This window comes from Xiphophorus maculatus, chromosome 21 (genome assembly GCF_002775205.1).
Source record: "Xiphophorus maculatus strain JP 163 A chromosome 21, X_maculatus-5.0-male, whole genome shotgun sequence".
NCBI classification, from domain to species: Eukaryota; Metazoa; Chordata; class Actinopteri; order Cyprinodontiformes; family Poeciliidae; genus Xiphophorus; species Xiphophorus maculatus.
In genome coordinates, this window is record NC_036463.1 from 20,314,174 (window position 1) to 20,337,639 (window position 23,466).

Below are 23,466 nucleotides of genomic sequence, written 5' to 3' on the forward strand. Positions count from 1 at the left end.
TTCAAATGAGAGGTGGTTCCCATAAACAGCCAGATAGCATTTCCAGGAAGAAGATTATCAGAGAGAGGAAGCTCATCTGAGTGGTTTTCAGGATGCGGCAGATGAACGATCAATGAAGCTTCTCCAAAGTGACCAGAACTGTGGTGTCCTGCTGTGGTAGGAGCTGATGAGTGGACCGACCCTGGAGTCTTCACTGAATGGACAGAGAACGTGGCCAACAAAGAAAGCAATCAGATATGGTGGCTTAAATCAACTTTGTTGATTCCACTAGTGCTAGTAGCAAGGAACCACAGATGTGACAACATTCAGTTCCTTCTGTCAGCATCCAAATCTGATGCACAAAATACCACAAAGTCTTCAACATCAGAACAATATGAAATGTTTAAAAGGTCAACTCACATCAGGTTTATTATTTTTAGAGTTTAATTGTTTAATTCAGCACACCAAGATTCCTCCATCTCTGACATGGTTCACGTTTCTTCCTGGCGTACAGAGCTTGCTGTACTTTCTCCCATTCTCGTTCTTCAGGCGTCTTGGGTTGGGCTTTTTCTATTTCATAATCCACGTGTGCAACATGAATACTCTTACGAGGTTTCTGTTCTACAAAATACTGATGGTGACAGAAAAAGAAAGAGGTTAAAAATAGAGACATAGAGAAAAGATTTCCTTTTGTCAAATATAATAAATCTTGATGGAACAAATCTGTAAAATATGTCTGTAAAACTCTGCAAATGTTACTTATTAAACCCAAATGGTCAGTTTGATTCCTGCTACTTGTGAAGATGTGTTCTGAATATCGTCCCAACCAACATCAGAGTTTAGTTATGTTTCATTGTTGGACAAAAAGGATATTAATGTCTAACAAAGTGTTGTCATGTCAGTCCAAGAAGAGGGAAATAAAAACAACAGAGCAGTTATTAGAAGCAAATGAGAAAATATGAACTGCCATAAAATCCCTTGTGAACAATCTGCAGGCCTGCATCAGGACTGGTTCTTTACTGAGGAACTGGAACAAAAGAACACGTTCCCAAAGCTTTCCAAAGCACAAATCCCTCTTTAATCATCTGAATGACATCAAACGTCTCCCATTCCTCAGAATCCAACTAAAGGCTCCCAGCTCAGTCTGAACTGAGCTGCTGTTCATCAGGTCTGATTCTGGTTCTGGAGGATTTGAAGCTCTAACAGCAAACTTTACAGCCTGTAGAAAAATGCCAACGTGCCTGTATGAATGGAGAGCAGGTCACAGTTTAATCACAGACACCTGCTTCTGCAGGAACAGCTCAGACTCTGATTGGCTGTTAGGAGCTGCACATTGTTAAGGGCAGGGAAAGGAATGAACGCGTCCATCTGCAGGTTGGGTTCACCATCAGCTGGAGCCAAGCACGGCCCATCGTCTCTCATTAAACACAAAGTGACTCGCTACTGGAAACATACAAGTCAGTTCAACCAACCACAGACTAACAGGCAGACTTTATTAGGCTAACCAAAATTCTGTAATTCTCTTATATGTGAAATGGACAAGAGCCATGTGTTTGCTGAAGGGAACACTCCCTAGAATAAAATCAAACTCTGTTCCAGATGTTTTTAAAACGCTGTAAGTGAGAGTGATGTCGGAGAGTTCTGAGCACTAAAACCTATTTTATTGGTAGGTGTCCTAACGTCCCCTCTGGGGTCCTCTGGTCCAGCACTGCTGGTTAAACTTCAACAACAAGCAGACATGTTTGGAGATCAGCTGCTGGTGTCTCTGGCTGCTGCTTTGTGGGTTTGAGCTTCTGCTTTGCCATCAGAGGAGGGAGCTGCAATGATGCAACTTTGTTTCCTCAAGTAGAACCTGAAGAGAGCCTGTCCATAAGAATGACTGTGATTCCTAAATACCTCCCAGATATGATGCTTGTTGTTCCATTTCACTAGAATCATCAGCAAACAACGGCTTTAAAATATCCTGCAGAGATAAAAACCTAAACTAACAGGACAGTGAGCTGTATGGATCAAAGCAATGAAGGAATCTAAGGGGAACAGATCCAGACAATGATTAGTTCCACCACAGACTCCTTCACAGTTAGTTTTACTGCAGCTCTCCATCATTTTTATCTTCTTCAGGCTTTAGGCATCACCCTCCACACAGAACTCAAACATTAAAGCCTAAATGTCTTTTTTAATCAATCTGTATTCAGCTGTTCTCAGATCGGCTGCAGACATTTATCCTCTTTTACTTTTTTCCAGACTCCAGTGTTGAAAATGTTATAAAGTCCATTCCTGTATCTGAATGCTCTGTGTAAAGCTGCCTTCTGCATGTTCCCCACTGACAACTTAACATTTTTTTCTGATTATTTTCCACCAAATCTCTATGACCGCAGCGCAGGTTAGACCCTAAAACGTTGTCCTCCAGGTAAGGGGTGTTTACTGTTTACTACGGGACAAATTGCGACAAACCCACTGAACTGACTGACAGGTTGAACGTCTTTCTGATTATCAGTAAAATCACTGATTTCCTCTGATGCTGACCTGTTTGGCTCTTTATCTGCCAGCTGAACCAATAGGAAGGTGAGCTCTGTCTTTCAGATGGTTGAGAACAAAGTCAGAGCAGGTGGAGCGTCTTTGTCTCCACAGTTTGTAGGAATCAGCTTGATGGGGTCAGAATGTGAACCGATCAGTGAAATTCCCCCTGAGGGGAGGAGAGGCAGCAGCTCTTCTACAGTAACAAGACAAATCATTTCTGATGCTGTTGTTGTTAGAGAAGTGAATTTATGAGCTTTCCTCCTTCTGCAGGTATTTTACTTGGAGGACTTTCTGAAAATGTGCCACTGGCTGCTGGAGTCGATGTTGAGTTCTGTGTGCAACAGAGTTCAGACACACTAGAGAGTTAACTTAGTGCATGATTTAATGTGAGCACCTGACTGGCTTTGAACAGGAAAAACAAAGAAAGAAGATGGATTGAAGACTGCGTGAAAATGTGGAAGCAGAAGCAGGATAAACGAGGGTCTTTATATATCTAACCCAGGTCTCTTTAGCCGACCTAATTGCTGTTTGTTAAAGCAGAGATTAAATGGAATGATCTCTGGGTCTTTTCCAAAGGAAAACTGATCTGCAGCCTGTTTAGAAGCACCTGCTCTCTTAGATGTTCTGTGACTAAAACTTAATACAGCATAATAAACACAGGCTGCTCTCCATACTGTCTCTCCACTGCAGGAGCTCAGGCCCTGATTAAACTTCATGGAAACTGCTGGATGACACACAGAAACCTACTGCAGCCTGCATCAGTTCAGTGTGTCCACCAGTCCATTATAGCTCAAACCAAACACACACAGAAGGAGTGTGTGAGCAGTAAGAGTGATGAGAAGGTGCTCAGACTCCTACTACTGTTCCTGTTCCTGGTTTGGAGAGAGTCAGATCGGGTCTCTGTTGTCATTTTTCAGTCTCATTCTTCTCTCCGAGGAGTTCACTTGTTTTCCAGACTCTGTGTTAAATCCAGATCAGTGGGGCTCATGTGGTTAAAGCAGGGAAATATGAAGGTGACTCTGGTCATTGTAAGAAGGAGCTGCTAGATATGTGTGACCACATCCCAAAGTTGTAAAATACTCCCTGAAACCAGCCTGTCTTTTCCCACAATCCTCTGTGATTTGTGACAAACAGGAAAATGGTAAAACCTTTTAAACTTGGTTAAGTGGGGCTGAAAGATTCTTTAAATCTGACCGGTAACGTTCTTCATTATGGCTCATATGTTGTACGCAGAGTTCAGCTGCTCAGCGCCTTTTAATCTAACAATAGCAGAAAGATCATTTAGTGATTCTAGATGAATGTCTGAGTTATTATTAAAAAGATGCATCAGACAGTGAGATGAAATAAAACCTGTATTTGTGGCTGAAAGGACAAAGACATGTCTTCTACCTTCTTATATTGATCTGCAGCAACAACAGTAGCTGCATTTCCATCAGTCACATAATTCCACAATTTGACATTTTGAAAATAATTTGCTTAATAGAAACACAGCAGTCTTGGAAAAAAAACCAACTTGTTTTTTGGTAAACCGTTTAAGAATGCACACATTTTTAATGGAAACACTGTTGGTGTCTAAACATCCTTTAATGATCCAACTTCTTGTATCTCTCATTATAAGATAGATAAGATAAGATAAGATAAATCTTTATTGTCAATGTCACAAGAACAACGAAATTCAAAGGGTGCCATCAGTCGGTGCACATGCCCAAAAACAAAAAATAACTGTCTCACAATTCACACACAACGCAAGAATCAACAAACAACTGGCAAAAAAAAAAAAGAACAGCCACATTCTCACATACATCATTTATGATGATTAATGGTTGTTTTTGATTGCATTTAGTTTTGTTATTGCTATCGGGTAGAAACTGTCTCTGAGACGGTTGGTTCTTGTTCTGGTTGCTCTGTATCTTCTGCCTGAAGGCAGCAGTGTGAACAGAGAATGTCCAGGGTGAGAAGTGTCCTTTGTGATGTGTTGTGCTTTTCTTAGACAGCGGTCGCTGTGCAGGTCCTCCAGTGAGAGGAGAGGGCAGCCAATGATTTTTTGGGCTGTATTCACAACCCTTTGGAGAGCTTTCCTTTGAGCCGTAGTGCTGCTGTTATACCAGACGCAGATACAGTAGGTCAGTATGCTCTCTATGGAGCACTTGTAGAAGGACACCAGCAGCTTCTCCTTGATGTTGTTCCTCCTGAGAACCCTCAGGAAGTACAGTCTTTGCTGGGCCTTTTTTTATCAGCTCCAAGGTGTTCATGTTCCATGTGAGGCCCTGAGGCTCAATGTGGACCCCCAGGAAACGGAAATCAGCTACCCTCTCCACACATTTTCCCACAATGGTTAGTGGTGTAATGTCCGTTTTATTCCTCCTGTTATCTATTATGAGTTCTTTTGTCTTTGAGTTGTTGAGGAGCAGATTGTTCTCCCTGCACCACTGCAACAGCCGCTCCACCTCTCCCCTGTAGGCGGACTCGTCGCCTCCTGAGATGAGCCCCACCACTGTGGTGTCATCAGCAAACTTGATGATGTTGTTGCTGTGGTGGGCAGAGGTGCAGTCGTATGTGTACAGACAATAGAGCAGGGGGCTCAGCACACAGCCCTGTGGAGAGCCAGTACTAAGGCTGAGGGCAGTGGATGTATGTTTTCCCACCCTAACTCTCTGCTGTCGGTTGGTCAGGAAGCTCAGAATCCACATGCAGGTGGAGTGAGGGAGGCCCAGGTCCCCCAATTTGTCCACCAGTCTGTGAGGGAGGATGGTATTAAAAGCAGAGCTGTAGTCTACAAAGAGCATCCGCACATAGCTCCCCTGCTGCTCCAGATGTGACAGAGCAGCATGGAGGGCCGTGATCACAGCGTCCTCTGTGGATCTGTTGGCTCTGTAGGCGAACTGGTGGTGGTCAAAGCCAGGAGGGAGAAGTGCTGTGATGTGACCCCAGACCAGTTTTTCAAAACACTTCGTCACCACAGGGGTTAGTTCCACTGGCCGGTAGTCGTTGAGGCAGGAGATGTGAGGTTTCTTGGGTATGGGGACTATGGTGGAAGATTTCAGGTAGGATGGGACTGTAGACAGGGCTAGGGACTGGTTGAAGATCCTGGTGAAGACTCCAGCCAGCTGATCGACGCAGTCTTTCAGGACACGTCCAGGGACGCCATCAGGTCCAGCAGCCTTCCTTGGGTTGACAGCCCGCAGTGTGCGCCTCACCTCGTGCTCCTCTACAACAAGGGGTGTGGTGTTGTGGGTCGCTTGGTGTAGTGTGGCTGCCTGTGTTGGCTTCACCTCAAAGTGGGCAAAGAAGAGGTTCAGCTCCTCTGCCAGCGTGGCGTCGCCTTCCGCAGCTGCGAGGTTGGTCCTGTAGTTGGTGAGATGCTGGATTCCCTGCCACACCTGCCTGCTGTTGTTGCTGTCAAGGTAGCAAGGTAGTATGTTGATTTATCCCAAATGAAAACGACTGCATGCAACTTAAAACTGAGACATAATGAGAACCAATCAGCTCTGATCTAAATGAGTCTCAGTAAACAAACCCTGATACCTCTTGAGAAGATTTCCATATCACTGCTTGGACTTGTTATGCACACAAACCTGTAATTGTGGCTTTGGAATAATGTGGTTCGTTTGTATTTAAAGGGGTTGAGGCCTCGGTGCCACTGTTTTCTTTGGAGGGGACAGACTTTTGTCAAATATAGAAGCATTGTGAGATTTATGGCCATAAAACTTGTGGAGAAACCCAAAGTCAAACTCTACAGGATTTGAACATTTTGGTGTTTTTTCTGGTTCTAGTTCTGCTCAGAACTCGACTCCTTTTTCAGAATAAGTAGAGCTTAATGTGAACATGTGAGCACAAAACATCTTTGAGAAAATCACATCATCATAAACGGGAATATTTTTAGCTGCTCTGATTGGCCGGTTTTAATGCAGGTTGTCAATTTATGTAAAAACAGAAGAACAACAATAAAACCATGGGATCAACACTTTACATAAAACCTTGTAGGGAATACATGAAGGCTGCTATGAGGATGTATCTGATTCATCTTGACCTGCTGGTGAGAAGAACATGTGGATGAAAAGAGAAAACTGAGATGGAGACGGATGTTGCTTGGAAGATGGGAAATGGAAAAGGTGGGAAGAGAAGCTGATGGGAGGACAAAGAGGACAGCATGTCAGAGTCTGAGGTGAGTCAGAGCTGGTTCCCTTTTCTCCCATCGTTAGGAGCTTCGGCCTGAGACCTTTATGTTGGTGCAGCTCCAGTGCTGCTGCTGCCAGACCAATCAGTGAGGAAAGGAGAGGAATATTGCTGCTGGGAAATATTGACATCACTATGAAAGACATGAAGAGGGAAAAGAGACTTTCCTGCAAACAGACACATTCAGTTGAGAGCAGATTCACCTGATTTATTCTGGGCCCAGCAGAGTGCAGCTCTGTTGTTCTGATTACAGTCGTTGTTTTTCTGGTCTTAGCAAAATAATGTTTGACTTATTAGGTTTAAACTTTGATCCTTAATAATGTTCAAACAGCTTTTACCTGTTTCAGAAGAAAAGTGAGCTCTTATCACCATCTACATGTCGGCTGAGCTGTATTTCATTCTCTCCACAGCAGAACTCACATGTTTGACCCCCAGTTATCGTTTTCTTTAAGAGCCTCAGTTAACCCCACACTGTGCACTAACATGCAGCCACAGCAGGCTGCAGGTATGCAGTAATATCAGCCTCAGCAGGCGGCAAGAACAGAGATTCATGAATGAGAAACATTGATGGTCCTCTGCTGACCCATGTTGGTTTTACAGAAGGAGGAATTTCTGTCTGACCATTCGATCTAAAACCTCGTGTTCATTAGATTTGCTTGGAGCCGACTGACCTGCTGCACAGGAAGGGTGTTTTACAAGAAAACTAAATGTACTGGCAAATGGTAAACTGCATTCAACTGTATAATAGCCAATGTGCTCCAATGTAATTATTCAAACATTTACTGAAGCAGGTTGGATTTGTGAGGCATTTGTGTCCTTTAAGTCCTAAAAGCTGAAATTCCAAGGGAGAGATAAAAAAAGTTTCTATAATTAGAGAAAACTAAAAGTAACATGAAACACATTATGCTTGATCTCATTAAAAGCCTTGTAGAGCTCAGCATCTTGAGGCATTTCTTTCCTATCTTAAAGCAGTAATCTAAGGCAAGAAGGCAAAACCCGATCCTCAGATAATGGCTGTCAGTAACCCATTAGGCCCAAACAGGAATGTGTCCAGAGCTCCAACAAAGAAAAGCAGCTCTTAGGGAGTATTTCTCTGACCTCTCTGCTGTTTAAGAAGTTGGAAAGTGAGAAGATATTTCTGTACAACTGTTGAACAGACCAAGACATCCAGACTGAGTTTTTCAGACACCAACCCTTTAGCTGACTCCCAGAGCTCTAAGGACTGATCAGCCTGTCTGCAGCCTGTGTCCCTCAGCATTGACTAAAGAGGGCTTAGTTTCAGCCTTGAAGCAGGATCTTCAGAGGAATGAGAACCCTCAGCAGAGCGGTCAGAGCATCAAGCAGCTAGACTTTAGCCTGACAGCATTTCTCCTCCTCAGAAAGCTCCAGTTTCTGGAAGGCACAGCTTCACTTCCTCATCATATAACTGGTTGTAAACCAGTCCCTGTGGACCACCACTCATTATGGCCAAAAGCTGAAAAGCTCCCCATCCACTGCAGAACCACTCCCTACCATCAACACTTACTGAGGGCTGACATGGAGGTTCTGACCGTCGGCTTGGAGGATTCCCTTTGGTTCTGCTGCCTTTGCTTAATGAGTCCCCAAACATTTCTCTCTGACTCTTTTACACATTAGAAGGTTCTTTCTTCACTCATTTCATGTTGACCTCATGCTGGACTTCCTCATCAGCACCTCAAAGGTCCACAAGTTCTCTCACTGGAGGATAAACGTCTCTGGCACTGGTGTTGTGCTTTATGGTTTGTTTGTCTTCAGACCCGGCCACATGGTTTCTCTCACCAGACAGACTGATTGGTCAGTTTATGATGTTGGATGGAACCGACTTTTTTACAGATCCGTTCTCTGTTCACTGGCTGGGCCTCAGCAGAACCTGGTAGCAGCGTCTGCTGCCTGCTCAACACATAATATACTGGCATCCTCTGTGGACCAGTGGTTCTTTACTGGAAATGACATCAGCTCATAAAGGGACAGGCCTCATTACACAATCACTCTGCTGCTTGTTGGTTTTCTTAACAAGGAAGAAAGTCTCACAGCCCTCTTTCATTTGGTCATGGTCTGAATCTTTCTGTCAAGATTGATTTTGTTTTCATTATCAGGTGAATTCCCATCATGCCTCTCTTTGGGCTGGCGGCCCATTAAACCAGGACAAGTTGCTGATTAGAATCACACACCAGCAAACAGTCAAAATATATGCAGCTACCCTGAACTCTTTCCCATACCTACCATCTTCCATCAACCAAACTGATTGAAATGTTGAAGGGAACTTGTAGGTTCAGGGGTCAAACTTTGGATTTAAGGCCTTAGAGATTCGTCTGATTGTCATAAACCTCTTCAGGCCTGTTGACACATTGAGGGGAAACAGTTCCTGACATCAACATGTTCTGCAATAACAACATAAAGTCTTTATGGTTGTTAGAAGGTCTTTATCTGAAGCTAAAGGTCCCACTAGTGAAAAGTTTTATCTTCTATTGATCTTTTGGGTTTCCTCCTAACATCCATGAACACAACATGTTTAACACTGACGTTTGAACCAGCAAAGACTGGAGATGAATATTACTGTTTAATAGTTTCTGAAATGCATCTGAGAACATTGAACGCATCATGATGGCAAGTTACTCTATGGAGTCGTAAATAGAGAGACTGGGTCGGTTGAAAAGTCAGACAAAGTTACTCCAGGTGAACTAGTTACTTTAATTTGACTTGGACAAACAATATCAAGGTAAAGTTAAGAAGTCGAGGAATTTGTGTCCCTGATGGATCTTTGAACTTCAGGTGGAATAATATACATCTGTTAAACACCTTCAACTATTCAACTCATCATTTTCAAAGATGCTAATTGAAAGCTAAGATACCCGTCATCGCTGACTTTCCTCAGTTTCTCTTCAGTTCAGTTTCAGATGACTGTCAGCTGCAGACTTGAGGTGGTGCTGAGGCTGATCATCTGGAGAACACAGAGGTGGTGGAAACTCCAGACCTGATGCTCCATTTGTCAGGAACATCATCTCCATGTCCATTTACCACAAAATGAGGAAAACGGAGCGTCCCAGGCTGGTTTATGTGGTAAAGTAAAGGTAATGGACTGAGTCGCCACATGAAAGGCCGGGCAAAAGGCAGGATAGAGAAACAAGAGAGAAAGAGCAGCAGGAACCTCAGAAAGAAAAAGTCCAGAGTTCTCAGCAGGAGTCCTTCTGATGCTAACGCTGAACAATTAGACACATTATCCAGACAGAGCTCCTCAGACTGGGCCCTGGTTGGGACACGGTCCGTAAATAAAAATGATTGCAGCGTACATGGAGACGGGAGACGGAGGCATTTCAGTTTAATGGTTTCTAAAATGCATCAGGGGAACGCTGAAAGACCCACTATGGCAGCTCTCTCAGACTGGGCCGGGCTTTTGGCTGTTTGGCTCTGTTTCCATCTTCTGCTAAACAATGGCTTCTCATAGGTTTATGCAGATGAATATGAATTCATCACACAGAAAGAAAGAGCCTCATCAGACCTTTCTACACAGCACCATGAATCTCCTGGATCTGAGATACAAGCAGAGCTTTACTTCTTATAAATCTTCAGACTTCCAACAAGTTCTGTTAAAGCGTTCTGGTCGTCAGGAGGGGAGCAGATTTTTGATTTGGTGGCTGCTCATGACCAAGCTGGGGAAGTCATTGGCTGCTCTTTACACACATGGCAGCTCACTTTTCAAAGGACGTCAGAGAAACATGAAGAAAGGGAAAACAGGGATTTGTTATCTTAACTCAGTTAAGGCCAGACGGCCTCCTTTCTCTGCATTAAATGAAGATTTATGAAAGCTTCCCATTCCTGTGCTTATATTGTGCAGTGCCATTTAATACATTACATGTAAAGTACACACACACATAGTTTTAAAGCATCATCGCTCATGTTAAGTACCTTGGTATATGTGGCTGATCCTGTCTGTTCATTAACCAACCTGATCTGTGAACACATGTTTCTGTCATCTTCAACTGGAAGTAAATAAAGAGCAACATCTGGGCCGATGCAACACACTCCTCATGGAACAAGCTGACAGCATTTCAATAACTGACAAGCAGAACCAGAGGGTCCATCAGTACCAATGATAACAGTCCATCAGAAACTCACTGGAAGAAAAAATACACGTCTGAAGAGTCCAGAAACCATTTTTACAGCAATCTGAGTGGAATCAAAACACAGCTCAGATTCCTTAAAGTGAAACGGAGTCAAAAAACACAGAAACGTCGGAGCAGATGAAATACTTGGTCATTTAACACATGACTTTAACTGGCCTGAGTTGGACAATGGAGGCAACAACAAATAAGAGGATAAAAGCAGAACTATAACATTTAGATGTGCGCTTTAAATATACAACATAACATGTTAGCACTAGTTTAGGTCTAGTGAAGGTCAGAGAGAACTTAATTAGAACATTTGTGAAATTTATTGAATGTCTTCCTTCTGACAACACAGAGCTTAACACGCTGTAAATGTGAATCCAGCTGTGTTGATATCTGTCTACAAGCCCTCTGTACCACTGTAACAATGACAACAGTGTTGTTAAATTGTGAATGAACTTTTATTATAACAAACAGGAAATTAAAAAAAAAATACATTTTGGGGGATGTTCTATGTAAAATCTGGATTTAATCGCATTCAGATTCTGAAAATGATCATAAACTGACTTTTTCTGCAGAAAGACCCTCTGATGTGTCTGAATTGAAAACATTTTTACAAAGAAGAGTGGGCCAAGATTCAACCCATGTGATGCAAAACATCAAATTCCAGTAATCGCCAACGCTTGACTGCAGCTGTTGCTGCGACAAGAGACACAGTTATATATATAGAGGCTTTTTGACACATGGCTAGGTTTTGTTGGAAAGCCTTTTCCCCTTTATATATGTATATATTATCTCAGAATAGCAGGTTGTGTTCACTCAGGGTATCTTTGTCTGATACACAAATTTATTGTTCTGACATCTTTAGGTGTCACAAAAAGGGAGCAAATTAATTTTTACAGGTACTTGTATCTGCATTGCAGGGGTTCACATAAAACTGGAGTTTTACTATTTTTGACCATTTTATACTTGTGTGATACATAAAACATTGTCAGCTTCTGGTCTGGCTCTTAATGCATGAGTCTGCTTTATGTTTGAGGTGAGACAGGAGATCCAGTGAGCTGCATTACAATGCAATAAACCAACGGGATTCATAAATTAACTGAGGTTGGAATGTAGACAAAGTTCTTCATATTCAGCTGGGATAGTATGCAAGTATGGAAAGTATTTGTTGAATGACTTACTGCTCTCTAGTGCTCTCATTTACAAGATGAAATACATGAACTGGAATATTTTTTTTCTCTGAAATAGATTCCAGTGACACTCAGTGGGACAAATCTCTAAACGACAGGAATCCTTTTAAATGATCCTCCTCCCAAATCACCAAGAGCTTTGTTAAATGCAAAAATGAACACAACTTTAGGAGAGTTAAATTAAATTCACTTTAATAAGAAATGTAGTATCATTTCATACAACTTTCCTGATTAACATCATTTACAGAAAGGACTTAAACCCCTTGATTCTCTAGAGACTGTACAAATCGGATTCTGATCATAAAACAGGCGTCAAAAAGGTAAAGACAACATGTAGTAAAAAACTCTGGAAGCACCGACTAAATGTGACAAAAGACGAGAAGAAATGGTGATAATTCCTGCAGACAGGAATCTCTACCTTCAGATTGACAGAAAGATTTTCCTCTGTCTGAAGCCAGTAAGTAATTAATGATGTAACTGCTTTAACAACAAAGTTGACACTGAAAAGCCACAAAAAAAAAAAAGCCTAAAGTAACTTTTTTTTGTTTGCATTTTAGGTACGTTTCTCTTCTTCGTTCCCGGTTTCTGAAGTCCAGTTTAAGGCTAATATGTTAGCTAAACAACCAGAAAAATCAACATAGCTAATTAGCTCAGAGTAAAGACTGAGCCCATAAGCTCCTCTTTAGGCAGAACAGAGTTTAGAAATAAACTGTTCTTGTTCACAAGCAGGAACAACTAAGATTCCTCAGGAGAACCAAGCTAGCCTATATTGCTAGCAGTAGCAGAGCTAATTGGTTGGCTGAAGGCTACAAGTGTTGTATAGTTTGGTAATTATTACTCTATCATTATTGGGAGATATAATTGTCATGACAAGAATTGTGATTCATCACAGTAAACATATACTTCAGTTAAGATGTTCGTAAACCGAGAAATTTGACCAAAAACTGGTTAAGAGTGTTACTTGTGCTAGCATAATATTTATTTCAACTGCTGGTTCCCAAAGAGCATAAATATTAGTACATGTCAAAATATGAAAAAATGCAAAACTGTTTGCTGCTTAATGTTACTGGTATGCTAAGGTAGTCTATTTGATAGTGGGTAGCCTATGCTGTATTTTCAGAGTATCTGTGTTTATGAAGTCCTAACAGAACCAAGTTGTCCAGCCATATCTCCCGTCGCTAATAAGTGGTTCTGAAACTCAGCTTCTCATAAAACAGTGGCAGAGGTTCCCGCCACTGATCTTTGAAAACAGACACGGCTAATAATAAACCCATAAAAAGTGAAGTATTGGCATCACAAACCACCATTTTTCCTATAATTATGAATTCAAGGGACATTGTTTTTATATGGTTCAATATTTATGAGGAATAAACTCTACAATCAATCATTTCTAAATTTTATATAAATACATCACTGGTATTGTAAGCCACTGTTCTGTGTGGATGTGACCTCATCTGAGCCGCAGCAGCCAAGGAGAAAACTGAAAATTGAGAAACCAGTTAAGAAGAAATGAGAGAATCGCATTGATACACATTCAAGAAAATGGTAATTAATAAGTATGAGCTGGTAAGAACAAGTGACAAGTACTAAACCTGTGATTCTCATAAAATCAGGAGCAGCTACATCCTGAAGGTCCGGTGGAGCCGCTGTTGGCAGCCTCACTGAAACCACGTTTATGTGAATTAAATAAAAACTCCACCCTACTGAAACACTACAGTGAAGCTTTCTTGTTAAAGACAAATGTGACCAGGTCTATAAATGGCAAAGCTGGTCTGCTGGACACGCTCTAAGAAAGCTGCTGTTTCAAACAGATCCAGAATGGAGAGGAACAAAATACCTCTGGAGAAGCATAGCAGGAGGAAACGAGATCCAAACACTTCAATGAAAGAAAAGATTTCAAGGAGCTACAGCTGGGATAAAGTTTCCCTTAGTGTCAAAAACAATTTCATCAAAAGTATTTCAAAAAAAAGTACTGGAAGTATATAGAAAATATATTAATTTTTTTTAAATAACATGACAGTTATTGCCCTTCCTTGAGAGTACCTGGCAGTGTTTTCACTTGTCACTGAAGCACAGAAAGAAGACAGAAAACATGTTTTTATGTTCTGTTTTCCATCAGTTTTTTTTTTTTTTTTTTTTACTTCTGTCAAATCTGTCCACCAAGCAGAAAAACATCCATCCCTTTGGTTTTCCACTGGTTTCATTAAAAAAAAAAAAAACACACTAAAGATGGAGTCTCAGTTGTTCTGCTGGCAGAACCGCTGGTTCTCCAAAGATCCGAGATTGCTGCCGTTCCAGGTAGGTGTTCTGCGATCCGGATGCACTTCCTGAATCCAGCTCCTCCCAAAACGTAAGGCAGGTCCACCTCACACCAATCTGTGCCATCTTATCTTCTTCACAGTAGTGTCAGAATCAGTTGGTATAAAAGAGACTTAAAAAAAAAAAAAAGCATATCGTTTGTCGTAACCTTTCCCTTTTTGTCCTTTCCCGGACCGTGTGGGTCTCAGGAGTGAGTCCAGCTGACAGGAACAAAGTGAGTCTCCGTCTCCACTCGCTTTAGTGCCGACTGCAGCTCGCTGAAGGCCGTGGTGAGGTCGTCGTTCACTATGACCTTCTCAAACAGATGGCCGTACTGACTCTCCATCACCTCAGCGGTGTTCAACATCTCCTGGAAGTCCTCCTCCTGCAGAGTCACAGAGGAACACAGAGGAAGAAAGAAACCGGGGAGGAAAATCAGCTCCGTGAAGACAATGTCAAAAGCGTCAACCATTTGCTTAAAACCACACAATGTAACTTTTATAAAATAGAAATGTTTTTAGCATTTTTGTTAAAACTGTCACCATCTTGTGACAGTTTGTTACAAGACAGACAATCTTCTCCGCCTCCTCTCTGAACTACTATTGCCATCTGAAGAAATGCATCGCTCCTGATCAAAAACTGCAGCTCTGAGGAGGAGCTTTGTCTTTGAAGGCGGAGCTAGGTCAGAGCTGGAAGGAGGGTGTTTGCGATGTCAATCAAATTTGTGTATGTGCTGCTAAATGTGCTAATGGCGGAGAAACAACTTACCATTACAGGAAAACTGTTTATCTGCCGTCATTGATGGCTATGCTAACTAGCTTTAGTATTAAACTACAGGCTCTGCTGTTGGGAAGTCACTGTAGCGTGCCAGAGAGGAAGGAAGAGAGATGGAGGGAGGGTGAGCAGCATGCACACGAGGGTGATCAACAGCGCTAAAACCCTCCTGGCTCTGACTGGTTATTTCTAGATAGAACTGGGAGAAGGCTTTATTTTTTCACAGATTATCTGTCTCATATATTACAGTTACAATGTGACCGTTTCAAATATGTAAAAGAACCAACATCTAAATAAAGGTTCCATACTGCAGCTTTAATACTAAAGAGAATAAAACATAAAACACAGCTTGTTTGTAGATTGATAGATTGTTCTATCCTCCCTGAGACATAATTCTCACACATGAACCCTGCCACAGAAAATGCTCTGAAACTTCAAGGAATTTTCTTTTTTTTTCTTCCATTCAACACACAGGAATATCCGCTCCACTCAGAAAACAAGACGTCCTCAGAAATCTCCTCCAAACAGGCAAAAAGCAAAACACACAGCTCTAATTTACAGAAAGGAAAGGGAACATTTGTGTCAGTCTGCATTGTGTGATGGGAGCTTGTGAACTGACTGCACAGCTCACCAAACCGACTGAAGCCATGTGGCTTCTGGTTGACCCCTATGACCCCGACCCCCTCAGTGCAGCAGCAGAGCTGGAACATGGCTGCACTCATTTAGCCTTCTGGTTTTACTGGGAACATCCAGCTTTAGACTGGAGTACAGATGTGGTTTTATGGAGAACCACTTTGTCAAACAGACAATTCCAAACACACAAAGATACAAGTTCATGCTGAGAAACTCAGAGACACAAACAATCCTGCAGGATTCAAACTGAGTGGCAGCAGAAAACATGAACACAAACAGGCTGGTGAGAACTTCTAACTCCTGAACAGCTCAGTTTCTGGAGACGCCGCCTTCCGTTGCTGTTTGTTACAGTTTCTCACACCGGTTGTTGGATTTAGTTATATAAAAATAACGTTCATATTCTCTAAAACAATCATTTTAAAGTTTTAAGACAAAAGTCATGATGACGTTTTGGTATTCTAATACATAAAGCCAAAGGACTCTGACAGATTACTCTGGGTCTCCTACCGTGAAGGGCCTGGCGGATCCTTTGTCATCTTTGCTTGAGATGATTTTGGCGTTCTTTCTCGTTTCACTCAGTCTTTCCATTGCTGGAGGTTTCACAAACACAATGAAGGGTTTGAACTCAGCCGTCCGCAGAAGCTTTATTGCCTATGAACAAGCAGAAACGCAGGAAAACGGCTGAAGGAGAAGATCTGATTATGTCACAGGGGGATTAGGGCTGGACAATAAATCAATAACTATTTATTTCGCAACAGACACGTGGTCAATATCAATAGATAACAGGTTTGATAGAATTTTACTGAACTCCGGTCCAGAACTGCACAGCATTGTGAGGCATGAGGCAGAGGAAAGATTTTAGTTGCTGAACCTCTCACGGCTAAACAAGGTTGGCAGCATCAACTAACTCATTCTCTCAACCTGCTGAGTAACCTACCCAGCAGTGGTTTCAGGTTCTGCCCTCTTAACTCAAAGCAGCTTTGAAAAAAGTGTAGAGTGAAAACTGTGTTTAAAACAGGAAAGGTCAGACCACCAGTTTGGCAGTATTTCAGATATTTAAAACAAACAAACAAACAAAACCTAATCAATAATTATCTATACCGACCGATATGAAAGGCTCATGTCGTGCTAAGTTTTCCAGCCCTGCTCCAGATGCAGTACAAGGGTTTATGTCACTCACATGAGGCTGAACGTCCAATAGGCACACTTTCTTCTTGGCGAGGACGCCGCGTAGAGTGTCCAGACTTGTTCCATAGTAATTCCCTTTGTACTCTCCGTACTCCACAAACCTGAGGCGGGACAGGACAACACGGCAGCTGAAAAGCTGGACCACATATGGAAAGCAGGTGAAATTCTCGGGTGGAGATGGAGAAAGTCCAGTTGTCGTTGTAAGACAACTAGCAATGAAGAGCACTGGGTCAAACAAAAACTGTTCTTGTTTGAAGATATTAGATGTCGAAAGGAAGCTATTCTGTGGTTTGTCACCATTTCTTGTAAAGGAAAAAGGGAAGAGCAGCCTCCATCTTAGTTGCTGTCTGCTTTACCACACTGCATTTCACTCATCCAAACACACTGCTGGTTTAGAGGCCCGGTGGTGAGAATAAAAGGAGCTCAGCAACACCAGTTTGCTCCAGGACGACCTTTAAGGCCCCTGTACGGCTAAACCGTCCCTTCTTTCACCATCCGGGGTTTCAGCTCCTCAAGCAGCTGAACTGGTTCAAGAAAACATGTTTTCCACCAGAACACCTTCTTCCTGCCATAAGAGGATTCAGGATTTCAGCTGTAAACAAGAAGAGTGAACCTAGAGCAGCAAAAAAAGGTGGAAAAAATTTGGAGTCATTATGATGCTTTGGGACTGATTTCATCAAAAACCAAGGCCTGCTGTTAATTCTCCACATTAGAGAGTTGTACTTTGATTTTAATGGGGCAGTATTAAGAATTCTCCAGGCACATAGTCCCATTTTACAACACAGTCGTGTAACTATGTTACCTTCAGCTGTTATATAAAGGCTCTCTCTGTCAAATTTGACTCAAAAGAAATTAGACTTTGTAATTAAAAGACTTGAAAGTAGGTCTCTGTCTCTTTAAGAAGCTCCTTCTCTTCTCTTCCTGAAGGCGGCGGCCTTCAGGAAGTCATCACATCATCTGTCCTCTATTAAGGACAGATGATGTTTTAACCAGAGATTCACTGAGACGTAGCTTGTATAATGAGCTTAGTAGATGCACAGTTCCTCCAGGTGTTTGCTAATTGCTGCTGGTTAGTCTCAAGGAGCTGAGTGGGGTACAGGGCTTGCTCTGAAGAGGAATCTTGGAAACTGCAGCTCTGAGGAGGAGCTTTGAAGGCGGAGCTAGGTCCACCCAGGTCTTTTGCACAGGTGAATGGTTCCCAAGGAGATTAAAGGATTTCTCAAATGTGTGAAAGAATCAAGGCAAAACTTCAGGTATGTTTTTGATGAGGGAATGACATTATAGCATGATGCAAGTCTCAAAAGAGTCAAATTTACATAATACTTTCCCTTTAAATGAGGTTTGAGGATTTCCTCTGGGAAAGCTCTTCAAGCTGAGCACACAGTTGTTGTGGCCTCTTATTTGGGAGCTGAGCGTATCGTTTCTGCTGCTGCAATGAGCCACAACATAAACAAGTTCATCTCCTCTCCTTCACTGAGCTGCCTGTAATTTCACAGTGGACATTTCCACTCTTCCAGCCCACATCACAGCTCTGCCACTCATCCCTCCGACTCAGTGAAAAACATTGCATGCCTCCACCTCCACCGCAGCATGCCCTAAATATAACACCTCCTCCAACAGCGCCACCACCCTCCACTCCTGCTCTCTGCATGCTGGGATTGTCTGTGTTCACTCAGGACCACAGAACTTCCTCCATGTCCAACTCTGGATGGAACTGTGTGTGTTTGCAGCACTTCTTCTTATTATTATTATTATTCTCAATCATCCTCCTGAGCTTTACAAATAGCACTTTAATTAGTTGGCCACAAATATGGAAGCAAAGCGACCGAACCGGGGCCAGTTTCAGAGACAGAGGGCCCCGAGCAGAGGAGGAAGCCCAGACAGAGACCTGGGGCCGGCTATCTGGAGATCAGTTACCAGCACAGGGCCCAGCACCGTCATCAGCAGCTCACTCTGAGTTACAGAGACTCTCAGCTGACAGCAAACTACAGCACTCTGCCCCTAGAGGACAGGAGAGGAAACACAAGAGCTGGACTGATGGAGTTTGGAGGAGGCTCTGAGTTTGATGTTAGATTTTTAACACAAGTTTCTGCAGAAACATAAACATGTCGTGTCAACAGCAGAAAATAATCACAACCAGTGATCAATAATTTACAATAACACATTCCATCAGTATGAGACAAACTGAGACCTGATTCTAAAATGTCTTGTTGATATTGTTTCTATCCTTACAGTATCATGTTCATTGTGTTCTGCTTTAATTTTGTTTGTATATTTTTCAGTTCACAGTCAAACTCTCTAACACAGAGCAGCAGAGGAAGGATGCATTTCTATTTAAACTTCAGGATGTGATGAGTTTCTGCAGCATCTAGAACTTCAAGTCTGATCAACATGAAACAGTTGGAGGTTCAGCAGAGGCTTTGCTTCTCCACTATGATCTGTGGTTTTCTCTCTCTGCATACTTGTTGTTGTGGATGTCCGCCTCAAAGAGATGTTTGGAGATGAAGTGGTACTCCACCCCGTCACACTCCTGGTTCTTCTTGGGTCGACTGGTATCTGGGAGAGAGAGAGAAACAGAGAGAGAGTGATGACCTCAGACTGTGTGACTCCCTGCTGCTACACAAAGTGTTTGAACCTGAGCCACATCATTACAGAGCTGGAGGCCTGAGGAGCAGCATACAGGAAGTGCCAGGCCTTGTATCTATGAGGCTGTAAAAGCTCCAACCTGCAGCAGACATTCAGCTCGGCTTTACACCGTCTCAGTAAACAGTGTTGTATAGTAACAAAGTACAAATACTTCACTACTTTACTTAAGTATATTTTGGAGTACTTCATACTTTCCTGGAGTATGAAAATTTTTGATGACTTTCACTTTTACTTCACTATATTTCCGAACTTAATTGCGTACTTTTACTCCGATACATTTTCAATGTGTGGTTTAGTTACTGGTTACAAAAAAGCGAGAGAGAGAAACAAAGTGTTTTGATCCCACCTACTGATTAGCAAGTAGGCTACCGAACAAAGTCCGTAGCCTGCTTGCCTGGGCTTGTTCATCACCTCCAATAGGATACACCTGCTTAGCTTCTCCCAGTGTTGGGGAAATCAGACATCAGAACACCTTGCAGCGGGTGGGTGGGAGGGTCGAACAGAGAAGAGTGCTGCCCGCACTGACGCGGCTCAGGGATTACGTGACATGCAGCGCCGTGCCCTATAATGCACTGTAAGCTATGTGATGTGTTTGAGGCAGTTGACCAAAATCCCGGACAATTTTTAAATTCCCCCCGGACATCTTTTTAGGTCTGAAAAGTAGGACATGTCCGGGAAAAAGAGGACGTCTGGTCACCCTAGTTCAATGGGGGACAGAAGCCATAGCGATAGCAATTTAGACTAAATTTAACGAATATAGGAAAGGCATGCAAGTTCAAAACCACAAACCATTAACATGTGCTACTCTTTAAAACTGGAACAATTTATTAGCAGGTTTCATTTTGCCTGCACTTGGTTGGGTACATTATTTTAAGTTTATTTGACAAGTTTACCAAAATATAAGAAATGTCATTCAAACTTGCCTTGTTTTACTTTTTACTTGTACTTTTCATTACATTACTTGAGTACATCCATTTTTACAGTACTTTCCATACTTAAGTACAAGAAGTTTCAGATACTTTAAGACTTTTACTCAAGTAACATTTCAGTCAGTGACTTGGACTTTTACCAAAGTCGTATTTTGGAGAGGTACTTGTACTTTTACTTGACTCTGAGATTTCAGTACTTTATACAACACTGTCAGTAAATGTGTCTCCTGTAATGTGGCTACAAGGCCTGTTGGTGTTAGCAGCTGGAAGGCGACCCGCTCTTTTGGCCGAGCACCTGAACGCCTCACTGAATAACGGTGCAGCAGTGGAAGCGGAGCATGGAGGGAACATGAGAGGGCAGCCTGCTGGATCTAGTCAGGGTCAAGGGGTCAAACTATCCATGTTATAGAGTCTAAGAGCCTCACTGCAAGGCAGCCTTCAGTCACGGCAATCTTGGACTCCATTCTCCCAAAGCCGACTGATAATTAACTTGTCTCTGTGGGCAGAGACAAGTTAATTAAAACTAGTGTTCATGTTGTGTTTGCTGTTAATATTAACGTGTTCAAATGATTGGATCCAAAACTGGAATCATGGAGAAGCAGCATTCAGCTTCAATGCTCCTCTAATCTGGAACAAACTTCCGAAAAACTGCAAAACAGCTGAAACACTGAGTTCCTATAAATCAAGGCTAAAAGTCCAACTGTTTGGAGTTATCTTTGATTACTAGATCAGATGATTGCGATGATGGCATTTGACAAAAGGTAAAAGTTTTTTGCTTGTTTCACAATTGGTGACTGTATGATGTTTTTAAGTGTAAAGCATTTTTATGTGTCCATGATGAGTCGTGGTATAAAAGCAGCAGACGACTGCAGGGAACTTACGTGGGATGGTCACACCGAAGTGCTGAGGGTCAGAGATCAACAGTTTCCTCTTGAGTTCATTCATGCCGACCCCTGAAGGTCCTGGAAGGAAAACAACAGAAACATCCCATAAATGTTCAGCAAAACCAGCAGAAAAAACGTCCGCTTCCTTGAAGATTCTTCAGGCTCTTTTAGTTCTCAGCTGGAACAAGGAAATACAGCAGCAAACATTTTGATGAGTCACAGGAGGAAAAGCACAAAGTGACTACGAGTCAAATGAGTGACGGGTTCACAGCCGGGTTCTGTTGTTACTGCCGCAGCCTCACACTGATCCTACAGAACCCTACAGAACCGGAGCCGTTTGTTCCTGAACTCGTCCTGCTTGTTGGACGGCTGCAGATTATGACCAAACGTGCTTTAATACTTGAACAGAATTTGACCTCAGTTCCAGTGAAAGTCTCCAACATTCCTTCCTCCACAGAGAAATCAACCAGTTTCACAGAGGAGCTGAGTGGTCGGCCGACTTATTCAGATCAGGAAGTGGAGTTTGTTTGGACTTGGGTTGAGGAATGTGGGAGGAATGCAGCGCTGCAGTTTGAACCGGGTTCTGCTGTTGTAGCCGTGAAGGTGGCAGAGCGCGGTAATAGAGGCTCTGTAGTGATCCTTATCTCAGTGCTGCAGACAGTCAATCCAGCAGGAACCAGACCTGCACACAGGCTGAGGGGGAAACATGGAGCCTCTGGATCAGGGGGGACCAACACAGAGGAGGTCCAACAGAACCAGCAGCTCCAGTCTGAAGCCAAAGCCAGCAATAAAGCAGAAGTGCTGCTGTTTTCTCTGAGCTGAGCTCCTGGGTTTCTCTCTCAGCTCACAGTTTGCTTCACCACTAAAAGTGTCAGACTGCATTACTGCTCTCATTAGAGAAACTGTGGAGAGTTGAACGACTTCCAGGCCAAACAGACCGAGGCCCGACCCGACGACCCGGCCTCCCAGCTGCTCTCATCAGCACCAGACAACATCCCAGCAGCGTTCCCAGTATGTCTCCACTTAGAGGGCTGCAGGTTTTCATCAATAGAAGCTCTAATGAAGCGCTCCAAAGGTTCTGTTTGTGGAACTGTTTGCTAACATCCACTCTGAACTTTAACAATCAGATTTCTTTAAACTCTGCTGACATTATGTAAAACTGATTTTTATTAGCTGTCTGTCCTGAAAGCTGCAGAAGCCCAGATGAGCATCTGGATTCATCTTAGAAATGATCCCAGGCTTCATTTCTTCAGCTCCAGTCAGAGAGGCAGGCTGCAGCTCTGTCATTAGGGGCTGCTTCGGACGCTGCCTCGACCTTAATGAATAAACGCCTTCAGGCATTAGGAAAACACTTTTAGAGAGAAAGCTGCCAGGCTAAAGACAGGAGAAGGTTCTGGACTGTGTCCCATCTGCAGGTCTAAAAAAAAAAAACCTCACTTCTCTGCAGAAACACGCTGAACGTTCCCTGAAGCTTTGCTTTTCCCTGTCCGATAGGAAGAAAACAGGAGGTACTCCTCATCAAACACTTTCTTTCTCTCCACAGATGCAACAAGCTGATCAGGAGACTGATTACTACCATTTAGTAAACTTCTAAAAGTCCGTAAACTCAGATAAATAAAACTATTCAACTGTCTGTCAACCTTTAGTCTTTAATCCATAGAGCTGAGAGTCAGCTGAGAAACCAGAGTCTTTCTTCCTGCACTTCACTGAGTGTCCAAATGTCCACAGAGCTGAACAGGTGGGACGGGTTCAGCTGTTTGATTAGCAGCTCGACCCGATGAAGCCCATACTCTGAGTACCAAGGCCCGGCCAATCAGGCGACAGCTTGGAGCAGAGAAATAAAGGAGAGAAACTTTCTCCACCTTCTAGATTAGATGTTTCTAAAAAAAAAAATAAAAAAAAACTCTTGAAATATCCAACTGAAGCTGCTGGAACAGAGGTGTGAGTTTTCCTTTGATTAATGGAAACAATGAAGAGATTCCCAGTGAAAACTTGAGGAATGCTGTTTCTCCGTTTCTGTCTGAGACGTTCTTCTCATTTTTGTTCTCATCAGAAACCTAAAATTGGAAAACGAGGAGAAGTCGACAGCTCCCTGATGCTCCAATTGGTCTAGACAGAGACT

At 42.7% G+C, this 23,466-nt stretch overlaps 1 protein-coding gene across 7 annotated transcripts in view; it reads right to left on the reverse strand.

Annotated features, from left to right (window-relative positions):
- Positions 1–12,163: 12,163 nt before the first annotated feature.
- mpp7 (membrane palmitoylated protein 7) overlaps positions 12,164–23,466 on the reverse strand; it is an 84,574-nt gene continuing 73,271 nt past the window's right edge. For all 7 annotated transcript variants that reach the window (XM_023326351.1, XM_023326346.1, XM_023326349.1 and 4 more), the window contains 5 exons: positions 21,342–21,422; positions 19,348–19,441; positions 16,878–16,986; positions 16,205–16,348; positions 12,164–14,675 (listed from right to left, as the gene is read on the reverse strand). In XM_023326351.1, coding sequence (XP_023182119.1) covers positions 14,496–14,675; positions 16,205–16,348; positions 16,878–16,986; positions 19,348–19,441; positions 21,342–21,422 — 608 coding nt within the window. In that variant the 3' untranslated portion in view covers positions 12,164–14,495. The remainder of the gene's footprint in view (positions 14,676–16,204; positions 16,349–16,877; positions 16,987–19,347; positions 19,442–21,341; positions 21,423–23,466) is intronic.